This window comes from Aulonocara sp. 'chitande type north' Nkhata Bay, linkage group LG17 (genome assembly GCF_057382095.1).
Source record: "Aulonocara sp. 'chitande type north' Nkhata Bay isolate Kocher_YH1m ecotype deep benthic linkage group LG17, A_spYH_male_GT1.1, whole genome shotgun sequence".
Taxonomy (NCBI): Eukaryota; Metazoa; Chordata; class Actinopteri; order Cichliformes; family Cichlidae; genus Aulonocara; species Aulonocara sp. 'chitande type north' Nkhata Bay.
Window position 1 is genome coordinate 22,032,962 of NC_141360.1, and position 13,287 is coordinate 22,046,248.

General features: G+C 39.7%; 1 protein-coding gene across 2 annotated transcripts in view; it reads right to left on the reverse strand.

The window, feature by feature from the left end:
• The window catches only part of LOC147310071 (SLIT-ROBO Rho GTPase-activating protein 1-like), a 40,660-nt gene that overhangs the window by 13,063 nt on the left and 14,310 nt on the right, over nucleotides 1-13,287 (reverse strand). For both annotated transcript variants that reach the window (XM_086268777.1, XM_086268776.1), the window contains exons 2-10: nucleotides 11,939-12,134; nucleotides 10,133-10,187; nucleotides 8,448-8,555; nucleotides 5,749-5,811; nucleotides 3,684-3,881; nucleotides 3,266-3,394; nucleotides 2,708-2,929; nucleotides 2,473-2,574; nucleotides 259-456 (exon numbers count right to left, since the gene is read on the reverse strand). In XM_086268777.1, the coding sequence (XP_086124903.1) occupies nucleotides 259-456; nucleotides 2,473-2,574; nucleotides 2,708-2,929; nucleotides 3,266-3,394; nucleotides 3,684-3,881; nucleotides 5,749-5,811; nucleotides 8,448-8,555; nucleotides 10,133-10,187; nucleotides 11,939-12,134 (1,271 nt within the window). The remainder of the gene's footprint in view (nucleotides 1-258; nucleotides 457-2,472; nucleotides 2,575-2,707; nucleotides 2,930-3,265; nucleotides 3,395-3,683; nucleotides 3,882-5,748; nucleotides 5,812-8,447; nucleotides 8,556-10,132; nucleotides 10,188-11,938; nucleotides 12,135-13,287) is intronic.

Consider the following 13,287-nt stretch of genomic DNA (forward strand, 5'->3'; position numbering starts at 1 on the left):
GTGTTATAAAGGAAACTACGTTAACAAAACACTAATATAGAAATCTAAAGTATAACTGTATTCTGCAGCTGTAACAACTTATTTGAAATCTGATTTATCTGACTAACTGTAGTCTGTTTTGGATGTCATGCCACCGTTTACTCTATACTTATTTAATATTTGCTACTTTCAAAACCGACCTTCATCTAATATGAGTAACTTGGGGTGAAAAACAGTGTCAAATAAAAAAAAACAACAAATCTGCTCTGCTGGGCTTACAGAGAAGTAGAAGAGCTCGGTCTCCTGCTGGTTCGCCCGTCTCTTGGCCAGACTGGGTTTGTTCAAGTAGCCGTCCGACACGCTGGACTTCACCGACTCGGAAGACGGGCTGTGGGTGAAGCTCTGGGAGACGTCAAAGTCGTCCAGCACCGTCATGTCCTGCAAGGTGGTCAGAGTTGCACCCCAGGTCTTCTTCACCTGAAAGGTGGCAGAAAAGTGGAACAGCATAGTAAGTATCCACGTTACATGTTACTCTCAATATGAGGTCCAAAGAGATGTCAGTGAAGATAAGGGAGGCCATCATTTGGCTGAAAACCCAGAATAAACCTATCAGTGAAACTTTAGAAGCCATCAAATTAATGTACTGGTCAGCTCAGCATCACAAAAAATTCCTGAAAGACCACAGACGACAACTATAGTGCATCATGACAGAATGATTTTCATTGTTAATCAAAACAACTTCACAACATTTAACAAAGTCAAAAAACACTTTTGAAGTGGAAGGCAGATCACTGTCAAAGTCTACAATCAAAAGACACCTTCATGAATATAAATACAGAGGATTTATGATTTATGACAAGGTGCAAACCACTGGTTACACTCAAGGAAACATCTGAAAGAGCCTGCTCAATTCTGGAATAAAAGGAGAAACTGAATCAAGGTGAATTTGTATCAGAAAAGTATGGAAAAGGGGAGAAACAGCTCGTGATCCAAAGCATACCACATCATCTGTCCGACATGGTGGCGGCATCGTTATGGCATGAGCCTGTATGGCTACCAGTGGGACCAGACCACTAGTGATAGAAGCAGCAGGATGAAATGTGAAGTGTACAGAGCTGTACTCTCTCCTCAGATTTGGCTGAATGCTGCAAAACTGATCAGACAGAGCTTCTCAGTGCAAATGGATAATGAACCAAAGATAAAGAAATGCGATATTCTGCAGTAAAGGTCATGCAGAGCATCTCAAGGGAGCAAACACAGCATTTGGTGATGTCTGCTGGTCTACTGGACTCGAGTTTTTCTACCGATATTAAATGGAAGAGCAACTTTGTAAGATCTGAACACATTACTCAGTCTCAGCACAGCTCCATGGATCAATGCATCTGAATTACTGTCATTTTTTTATGGGCGTGGCTTTGTTTTCAAAAATGCCTAAGGAGGTGCAGTGTTTACATATGCTACATATGCAAAGAGTGTTTATATTTACAGCAAGAGTAATGAGTCTATGAGTGTTTTTAATTTGTGTTTGTGTGGGTTGTAAGCCACTGAGATGTGCAGATGCAGCTCATTAATCCAGACTCCTTCAGCATTTTTATGCCCTTCGGGGTGAGTTAACAGCTGCCCTCTGTGCACAACAACAGCGAGGACACCGGCAGTCTGCAGCACCACACAGCTATCAGATGGTTCAACTTTATTTTTAGAGGCTACATATGCCACATTATCACCCCATTAAATCTGTATAAATTACCATAACTTTGTGCAAAGTTTATAACTGTTAGAAAGTTATTAATAATCAATGAGGGGTTTTGGCCACTTTTACCAGAGTCTCTATGTTGTTTTAATTTCTAAAGCTGGAGCTAAATATCTCAGATGGACAATAGGACAGATTAGTGCAAACATCAAGTAAATTTGTGTCCACAGTGATGATATTTTTTTAGCAGCTCAAAGAAATCTGTTGTTGAACTTACTGGTAGGCACTTTCTTGATCAGCGCTTTAAGAAGGATTAGGGGAAAAAAATAAGAAAAAGAGGTAACTTCCTGTACATGAGATGAGACCATAAAAATAAACACAAAAATGTGAAGTCTTAGTCCAAATACCAATAAGTGCCCCAGGTATTATTGGGCAAATCTGCAGTTCTCTTTTAGCAACGAATGATGGTGTTGACTCAGTCTCAGGTCCACCTTATATGGGCCAGATTTCAGGTGAGTTATGTCATCTTAGCCAACATTAACACTTGCAGTAACACATATCAGGCACAGATGACTTTTGAGCCACATTACAGCTCTAACTGCACCATAACGGTCAAAAATATTCCAGATTAAATTCTTCCATCTGGGATTAAACATTAGATCAGCTTCTGTGTGGGCCTACTGAAGTTGCTTAGAAAACATGGCTTATAAACCATCTTAGTGTAGTCCTAGTTAGTAACTCAAAATAGAGTTAATGTCAAAATGGTTTTCCTGAGTTTTATGAGGTGTACTTGTGTGTCTGACCTCCTCATTTTCTATCTTCAGAGACGCCAGGCGGGTCTGAAGCTGTGTGAGGCGGAGGCTGAGCTCAGACTGGACCTGCGGCTGGGAGGTGATCTGGGCCACCTGGTATGAAACAAAAAAGAAGACAATTGGAAAATGGCTGTTCAGAGGTCTAAATTCTCTGTGGTGAACATTTAAATTTAATAATATTGGTCAGACTCTTATTTTGAAAGGACATAAAGAGGGGCAAACTGACTGTGTCGCCCATGTGGGCCTGGAAGCTGAAGTTCTGTGGGGGGCAGAAAGCAGTGGGGTAGAGATCAAGCAGACGCTGCCTGTCACGGGCAGGGTCCAGGCCCTCCACAGCCCCCTCCAGGACCTCCAGACCCGCCCTCCTGGAGGCTTCAAGGCTCAGTTCAGCTGACAGGTAGGTCCTCAGTGCCCGGCTCAAAGTGGAGTGGTACCCAAGGTCACAGCACTGAAACAAAGATGGGGATTTATTCACGAGAGGGAAAAGACCGCATGTATTTTGTAGAAATTGGTGACGTTTATTAAGAGAATTAAGAGTTGCAAGGCAATTCAAGTACTACCATAGTTTCAAGTGTAATAGATGTAACATTCGCTATGGGAAAAATCTAAAGGAATTTTATTCCTATTAACAGAGGCCCTAAAAATAATCTCATAAAAGCTCTCTCCATACATTTTAAAACTGCCTTTAAACAAACAAATTCCTATTTAGGCTTACAAACCTAACAACCTTTTTAAGTGATGAATATAAGGTTTGAGCCACAAATACACTCTGTAATTTACTCACATCTATGATATCGGGCAGGTCGTGGATATAGTATTTGAACACCGAGGCGTTGGTGGCCTCCAGAGTCAGCAGATACTCATTTCTGGCTTTCACGGTCTTCAGTTTGTTCTCTGAGTACTTTGCCTTCCTCTAGTAAAGAAACAGACATAAAGAAGATTAAATGGTTGGTTTCTGGTTCTTGTGTACCGATTCCCCTCGTTTGTTCTGCAAATGCGATCAACAAGAAGAAAAAAATAGCTTTCATAATTAGTCCTTTCTGCTTTCAAGTCATGTTGAAATCAAGAAGTGGAAAGTATTAGGATTACATAAAGAAAGTATCTCATTCTAAAATATCTCATGCAGGAACAGGTTACCCATCTGGTTGCTTTGGATGACACCTGAGAGGAAACACAGTCTCCTTTCTCTATAAAACTGTTACCTTCTCTCTCATTTTCTCCATCTTGCGGGCGGCGTTGCGTCTCTGGTGGCGCTCTTCTATCCGCAGGCCAAACACAGGCTCCACCCCTCCGCCAGTCCCTGACACGCCCTTCACGCGCCCCTCCTGCCGCTCCGCCTCCCGCAGCTTGGTTTCTGCGCTGATCGTCTCCGCGTGGTACATATGATATGTCTTCATCACCTAGGCAACAGCAGCCCATAATAGCCCAATCAAATAGGAAAACAGCAGTGCGCTGCAGCCGGGGTCGACTGTCTTTTTTTTTATCCCCCCAAGGTTATCAGCGCTGCTCTAATCTGATTTCTAGTGTTTGGACAAGGAGCTTTTAAGGCCAGCGCTCTGACCTGAAGAAAAACCTGATAATTGGCAGCCAACAGGAGGCAGACTTTTTACTTTAAAGCAGGCTAGAAGGATAACGTCAGACAAAAAGCAGAAGAAAAAATGAATGGATGAGAAATGTGAGGCAGAAAGGACAATTTTTGCATTTATAAAGGAAGCTCTCAGAGCTGTGAAAAGAAGCCACTGACTTTGCTTTGACAGTTCCCTGTTACTACCATTAAAGGAACCTATTCTGCTCATTTCCAGAACCATATTTTCATTCTTGGACTCGAATAGCTCTGCAGGGCGGTGAATCAACTCTGAATCACTGCTCTGCAGCCCCTCATCCTCTGGAACTGCCGTATAGGCTTCTTTCCTCCTTCAGCCAGCTTTCTCCTGATTGGCTCCTCATTGTTAAAAAAACAGTTGGAACAGCAGGTGGGTGGGGCTTTCTGAGACAACCACATTAGGAATATCTGCTCTCTATGACACCACACAAATCCAAGAGTAGAAAAAACCTGGCTGAAACCTATTTTTTTGCTCACTGTGATTAATTGCACATGCACTGACTTCATTATTTGTAACTCTGGCCATGATTTAAATGAACATTCAAAAGACAGGAAAGCAAAAGCATAACAGGTCCTGTTTACCTGTTTAAAGCATTGAAAACAAAAAGCTTTAGACAGAAAAACTGTAATGCCAGCTAATGTTTGAAAGGTAGCATCTACTAATGTGTGAAAAACTACAATGAATCATTTTTGATAACTGGAAATGAGGCTTTTGAAGTGGCCCACTCCTCTTTAAAGAATTGTTTTAATTCAGCCACATGGGAGGGTTCTCCAGCATAAACTGCGTGTTTAAGGTCATGCCGAAGTATCTCAGTCTGATTCCAGACTATGTCTAGGCCACTCCAAAACAGCTTTTTTTTTGCAGCCAGAGGTGAACTTGCTGCTGTCTTTCAAATCGTCCTGCTGCAGGACCCAAGTGCCCTTGAGCTTCAGTGCACAAAATTATAGCTTCAGGATTTTGAGGCCGCAAACATAATTAATGGTTCTATCAGTCGTCCTGAAGCAGCAAAGCAACCCCAGACCGTCATACTACCACCATCGCCACAATTGACTGTTGGTATGATGTTCTTTTGCTGTGTTAATTTTATGTCATCTGAAAATGTATGTGTGGCAAATGTGGAAAAAAAAAACAAGCCAATTCAATTCAATTATATTTGTATAGCGCAAAATCACAACAACAGTTGCCTTCAGTGCAACCAGGCTCAAAGAGGGGCAGCCATCTGCTGTGACTGGTTGGGGGTGATGGCAAATGATTTGGAGTGACTAGGAAATCAGGAAGGGGGTAAATACTTTTTCACAGTGCTGAAGATGCAGAGGTGGGAGTGGGAGGGGCAGTTAGTGAGCCAACAAAAGACTGTCAGACACTTGCTGTTAGTGTATTTAATGTGTCATTTTTGTGCATGATTATTGTGCAACCCATTATTGAGGAATGACCCCAACACCAGCTATAACAGCTTTAAAAACCTGATTGAAATTTTACAAGAATCCTTCCTTGGTCTGGTTTTTTACTGCTTTATTACCTGATTAACCGTAAATGAATGAAATGTTTAGAAGTGCATTCTTTTCTTGTTGCATTTGTAGACCACATAAAAATGTGTTTAACACTAACACATTAAAAAACTTGTGTCTTAAAGCCTTGGAAGAATAACTTTTGTTCCACTTACGGTGTAAAGCTCATTCAGAAGCTTCATGAGGTCTTCCTGAAGCTGGAAGAGGATCTCCTTACTCTAAAGCACACAAATGAGAAGAGAAACCTGTTACCAGCATATTCTCAAATAAAGACATTCACAGATTTATGCACCATTTTAGAATTGTCTCTTTATACAATGACACTTACAGGAAACAATCCTCTAACAACTCACATCTTTTTGACCTGAATGATCACAACATTAACAAGCATAAGAAGGGCCCCGCCTACGTTTGAACCCAGGACCCTTTTGCTGTACTAAGTGCCAAGCCAGACGCATTATAGGTCGTTTGAATTTTTCTCTGTGTGAAAAGAAACCAAACCACAAGGAGAAAGCTCATCAACCGATTTGGACCAGAGTAAACAAACTTAATTCATTTTAACTCCTACACCCAGAAAAAAACAAATCCTCCGGACTTTGAGGTGATAATTCTCCTTTCATCCACTTCATACTCAAATACAAGCGGAGGTCACAACTGAGAGGTGATCCTGAATCTATGTTTTATTTTATAAGTAGTTTCTCTGAACTCCTTTATAAGTTTGCTAAAGAAAGTACTGTATAAATTTATTATTATATTTTATAAATAGCCTAGTTTTGACTACTGTAATTATTAATGCTTAAATCACTTAATTTTTAAGGTAAAACATTTAAAAATTCACTTTTCCCGTGATACAGCTGCTTTTTATAGTTTTTCAGAGAACAGCTGCCCAATCACATTGTCACTTTATAAATTGTTAATATAAACTACGGATTATAGAAGTGGCTCTAAGCACAAGTACCTCAGTACTGTGCTCGAGTACAGCACTAAAGTACCATTAATGTATTTTTACAGTGCTGGAAACCATCCGTGTGCGCAGACCTCTGGGGTTGTTATTTTTTCATACGGCTTCTTTAAGTCGCAGAGTTGATTTTAATAAAAAGTAAAGTCAGTATTCCCCTGAGCTCTGCTGGAGTTTGGCAAATTAAACACACACACACTGGTGTACTTTTACCCGCCTCCAACTTTAGCTCGCCGTGTTCATTATTAATCTGGCTTCCGGCTCGTCTTTTATTCATGCTAACTAAAGTGCAGCTACTGCCAGCAGCTATAAACAGCAAGACCTCCATCACATCGCCGCGTCCTCTCAGAAACTCTCCTCTGAAGAGGAAGAGACAGACAGCTGAGTGGCCATGACAACACCGACAGCCCTGTGGCCATGGCGACAAGCTCAACTGATCTTTTCTCAGCGGGCGCTATGGGAACGGGATTCATCCATCCTGGGATTCCTCAGTCATTTAGCATAATGTAATATTAATGCTGCCACATAGCTCTTTCCCAAACTGCTCGGCTGTTTAATGCATGAGACAGAAATCCAGTCTGAGAGCAGGCAGCGGAGCGCGGCTTGTTTCATTTATGAATTCATTTGTTTGTGTGTGGTCAGATTCATTTATATATCTGCTGCTGTTCAGCCTGCCTGATGGATAACCACTGTTTCTGTGCAGGGGCACACACACAGTTGAGGGAGAGGCGCTCAGATCCTTTGCTTAAAGCAGCTGCTAATCAATATTCTGATGGCAATAAAGTATGAGCTGACGTGATGAACTTAATGAGAATGAACAGCTGAGCTGAGTTTCAGCTTGTTTTTTTGCTCTCAGACTCTGAGTTTGCTGTTTTTCTTCTGATAGTGTCTCAAAAACATTCTTAAAGGCAACTAGAGTGCATCAGTTTGTAAGTTGCATAAAATTTTGACCGAAAAGTCCTTTGATATTAAGGAAATGTAGCAATTACAGAAACATTCTAAGGAAAAACCCTTTTTTTGGAAATCATTTGAGTGAGATGGATACAGGTAGATAGGCAAGGAGATAGTGAAAGTACCGTGGTCAAATGTTCAAAGTAACTGACAGTGCACAAGGCGGCTGACGGAGAGAGTGCAGGCAGGGTGGAGTGGGTGGAGACAAGTGTCAGAAGTGACAGGCGACAGAGGGAAAGCAGCGAGAATGAAAGGAAAGGTTTACAAGATGGTAGTGAGACCTGCTGTGATGTTGGGTTTGAAGACGATGGGACTGACAAAAAGACAGGAGGCTGAAGATGATGAAGACATTAAAATCTTCAATGGGAGTGAGAATGCAAAAATAAATGTGAAGATTTGACTGGTTTCATCGGAATAATGTAACGACACAAGTCAGCACAACACTAACTTTTGTAGACTTTTCTGTTTTGTTTTTGATACTAACTCAAAAAAAACAACTGCTTATTGATCTAATGGTACTTCTTTAACTTCAGCTTAGAAGAATCCACTGTGGTGCTATTGTTACATATTGAATAAAAGTGAAAACTTAAAAGTTGTGTAACAATAATGTCCTAAAGACAGGAAATCGACTTTTCTGGTGCAGCAACAAACCTCATTCTGTCGTATGTAAAAAATATTCCTGCACTGATTTTCATTATTCTTAGATAAATAAGGTTTTTACGACATATCAACAGAAATATAATTATGAGACCAGGCTACATTCATTTATTTGACAAAGTAAACAAAATTAGTCTAAAAATGCTCCCGAGCAAATACATACAAAGCATTAAAAATAAAGACCTCTGTTCTTTTAGAAGTGGAGAAACCTTTACTAACAGACTAACACATGAAGGATATTTTGTTTGCATAAATATCAAAGTATATAGTGATGATAATCTTGCTCACCCTCTTCAGCAGGCGGGCCGAGTCCTCGCTAATGTGTGTGAGGCGGGAGATGACGTTGTTTAGGTAGAGGTCACTGAGGGTGGCATGGTCCTTACTCTCCCTCCTCACCTGGAAAACAGAGATTGGTATAAAAGAATGTAATAGTAATAATAATAATAATAATTAATAACAACAGTAGCAATAATAATTTACTAATAATAATAATCCTTGGGGAATTATACAAGATTCTGAGAACTATTCTATTCAGTGCAAAACTGTAGGTAAAAAGACTGAAAAAGAATAAGTGTATTTAAAAATAAATAAATGTGGTTTTAAAAATTATACAATGCATAAAAGCATTAAGGGCAGACACACATCTTTAGGACATGACTGGACTTAACGGAACGCCATTTCCTATAGAACAGCTATTGCACTCCTTTATTTACAGCAGAGTTCTGATGGTCCACGGGGAAGAAGCTGTTTTTAGCTCCGGCTCTTTATGTATCTGTACTGTCTGGTCTGTCTGGAGGCAGCAGGTTGGACAAGTGCAGTCCAGGGCGGGAAAGGTTTTGCATTATTTTCTTTGCCCTGCTGAGATACAGAGAGCTGGAGATGTCCTCTAGAAAGGGCAGCTGATGCTTCTCTGGGTGGTGCTGATAAACCTCTGCTGTTACCACACTGTGATGCAGTACACTCTCAAAGTGGAGCGTTGGAAGGCCACCAACAGTTTCTCCCTCTGTGTAGTTCCTTCAGAGCATTCTCAGTAAACCTGGTCTCTGATGGGGTTACTGCTGATTCTCCACGATGTTGGTTCCCATGAATTTGAGGAAACCCTCCTGACGTAGAAGAGGGCTAGCAACACCCAGATAGCTCTCTGTATGCTGACTCACCTCCACATATGAATCAAACTTTGTCGGAGGTTTCATCCTGTTAAAAAGGAGTTTTTCCTCCCCACTGTTTCCAAGTGCTTGCTCAAACAGGACTGCCTGATTGTTGAGGTTTCTCTCTATTATTTAAGTTCTTTACACTAGTCTCTTGAGGCAACTGTTGTTGTGATTTGGTGTTATAAAAATATAATTGAACTAAATTAAATATGTGTACAAGGCATACAGGAGAACTCAGCACACAGCTCTGAGGAGAGCCAGTGCTAAGTGTGATGGTGGCCAGCATTCACCGTTTGTGGATGGTTGGTAAGGAAGTCTTTAATCCCAGTACAGATGGGGGCGAGGGGTCTAGGTCACATATTTTACCAACCAGTATATACGAGACGATTGTGGTGAAGGTGGAAGAGCATTCCAGGATAATTTCCTGGGTATTCAAAATGGCTCAATGAAATCTGGAGGGCTGTTTGGTGCATGAGCTCACTCGTGCAGGTCAAAGTTAAGAGGGAGGCAGTTTTTGATGTATTGAGATACAAGTCTCTCCAGACATTTCATGACTACTGATATAAGTGCTATTGGTCTGTACTCGTTTAGACTGTTGATGGCTTGTCTCTCTGGGACAGGAATTGGGAACATGTCAAGGAAAGATTGAAAGGATTGAATAAAACCTCTAATAGTTGGTGAGCACAAGCTTCAGCCACTTTGCTAAGTACAAGATCGAATGCAACAGCTTTTCTTACATTTAACAGCACATGCCTCATTGTATATTCATAGCTCAGAGATTTCAAAAAGACTTTGAGGAGATTCACAAAACCATAAACTAACCTGATTTAACAGCAAATACCAACAGTTGACTGGTGAGAGCAGATTCTGGTCCTTTCTGGAAGAGGGAAAGTGAGAGATGCCTTAAACATAGCAAAAACACTCATTTATACAACTTATATGTGGATTATTAAAACTGTGTGGAGAGGATCATTTAGATAAAAGATAAATGCATTTGAGTTCAAGCCCTTAATATCCACTGTTGGCCTTTTCTTTTCCGTTAAGTAGCTATCCTATGCTTCATTGACAGATAGTAAAGGTTTGAACAAACTCCCCGGTAAACACATATATTAGATCAGTGGTTCCCAAACTTTTTTTGCTGGGCCCACCTTTGTTTTACAAGAAAAATGTTTGCGCCCCCCCACCACCCGCACAAACACATCCTCCAACCACACACATCCATATTTTGTTTTCAAACTCCATTGCGGTTTATTTCACACCTCAAACATTTAGTAATCTGTTTCTGATGTGAAATAAAAATTTATTTTAAAATTTATGTGAAATAAAAGTATTTAAAGATATTTTGTGCTTCATTTTAAGAAATTTTCTATCAACAGCCTGTATTTGAATGCAAAATTCTGAATCGTATTTTATTTTTATTTATATCATTACATCATTACTTTATTCATGACCTAAATGTATAACGTCCAAATACCCAGGTGCCGATGTATGTTATAGGATATATAACATTTTTTAAAGAACAGAGAGCAGTAACTAAAAAAAAACACCAATGCCTTTTTCTTTTTCTTTTTTAAATGGGGGCACATGAGGACCAAAAATAAACAAATATCAAGAAAATTGGCAAAGATAAGAAAAAATTATAAACCTATGACCAACAAATATTAAATATCTTAATATTGGAAAAGTTTTATTAAATTTGTTGTATTAAAATACATTTAAAGTACCTCGAGCAAACATACTTATTCTGAGTGGAACTTTTCAGAATCATGTATATTCAATTATTTTATCATTGTAGCCATTAATTATTTTTCTTATTTATATATCACTGGGAGGTTTTATATATATTGAAGTAATTTATCTGCAAAATAATAACTTACTATGTGGTTAATCTTATTCTGGAGGGGCAAGAGCTTTAGCTACAATGCTAATAGAAGCTATCAAGCTTTTTAAAAAGCCTACTTAAAACACTTTTCTCCATAGTTTTAAATGTTTCTTATTGATGTGAAGTGCTATAAGGCAGCAGTCCCCAACCCCCGGGCCTCGGACCGGTACCAGTCCGTGAGTTGTTTGGTACCGGGCCGCGAGAGTTGAGGCTCACGTGTGAAATGTATAGTTTTCAGGGTTTTTATCGGTTTTCAGCGTTATTTTGTTTTCGTTTTTATCGTTTACTCGGTTTTCCTTGGTCTTTTCACGTGTGTTATGAATAAATTTTCTTTTTTTCGGTACCGGTACTAGTTTTATTTTGTTGTATTTATCCGCAACACCTTAAAGGCCTGTCCGTGAAAATATTGTCGGGCATAAACCGGTCCGTGGCGCAAAAAAGGTTGGGGACCGCTGATATAAGGGATTATTAAAATGAATTAAAATGAATAAACTTGACTAATATCTTTGGTTCAAAAAAACATGGGAAAGTAAGTAAGTAAATTAGCTTAAGCTTAGGCTAACAGCTAGCAATAACCAACTCAGTTTTAAAGCTCCAAAAGTTATAAAAAATGAATATTTATGGTAAAGTAAATCCCTGATATGTCCCCTTTCAGTAAATACATTTTTGTGTGTTTCATTTAATACACAAATATGTGCCCCCCGAAACATGCAAACATGCATGCGTACTCAGGTAAGCAGGCCTACTTGTATTGCTGATGATCTTTCGTGCTGCGTGTTTTGGCCATGAACCTCTCGGCTAGCTTCTCCAGGTTTCTCGAATACTCTGTTTCGATTTCAGCCTTCTTCCTGAAGAAATCCTGGAGGTCCTGAAGCAGCTGGACCCGCATCTCTGTCTGCTGCTCCAGACAGCGCTGCTGCTCCACCAACTGGGTCCGCACATCTGCACACGGATAATTAAGAAAAAAACAAATATACTTAACGAATATTTGTTTTCGCAATCGTTTCTGTCCGCTGGTAAGTTAGACCTAGTTGTGTGGAAAATTCATAAATATATATTAATACTACATACACCTATACAAACCAAAATGAAGCTTGAGACTTGGCGACTCTTCCAGAGTTTTACAGATTAAAAAGAAATCTGTAGGATCACCTTCTTTTTCTCAAAATTAAAAACATATCATAGTGATGCTGATGTAATGCAGTTGTTACATCATGTTGTTTCTGTTGGCTGACTTTATATAAATAAAAATATAATAAATATAAATACATATGTGAACAAAGGTCTGACTCTTCACATCCTTCACATTTAAAATAATCAGACATTCAAAGACCGGAACTGTTGATGCTGAGATAAAGCAGCATTTATTTTAAATAATGAACACATGCAGTGTCCAGGAATTAAGCTAAACTGAAAATAAGGGTTGCAGTGATTAACTGGAGATTGCCTGAACTCCAGAGCAGTGTCTGCAGAGACCTAGACGTGAGATCAAAGATTGCATCATCCTGCTCCAACCACATCCTCCATGTAGCATCACCTGCCTTAACCTGCTCTGCACAGTGATTCAAGCCACTGGATGGGGCAGACTCAAACAAAGGAGTATCACACTGAAACCATCAAATATTTTTACATAAATTTATCTTGCACCATGTCACTCCTGATTCAGAGTTTAATATGCAGATTATATTCTATACTTACTGTAGTAAATGCTTTAAAATGGTTTCAGTGATGGTAAATTTGATCACAGATTTGTCAGTCTACCAGCCACATATGTCACTGAACTAGAAGTGATATACTACTGAGCCCACTTTGACCTTGAGACTGATACAAGCAGTCTAAAAACAACTTCAAAAGAGAAAATCGTGATCCCAGGAGGACATGAGCACACCAAGACGTGAACAGGTCAGATTTAAATAGACAGGCACTGGGTAGCAGCTGCTTAATGATCATCTAATCAGTTAATTTGGTCAACAGAGAGGCAACCACTGAGAGACAACTCATTTTTTTTTTATCCCTTTCATCCAAGAGAATGATTTAAAAGTGTACAATGCACTTGCCCTTTTTTGTAAGCTCAGCCGCTGATATTCAGCCGCTT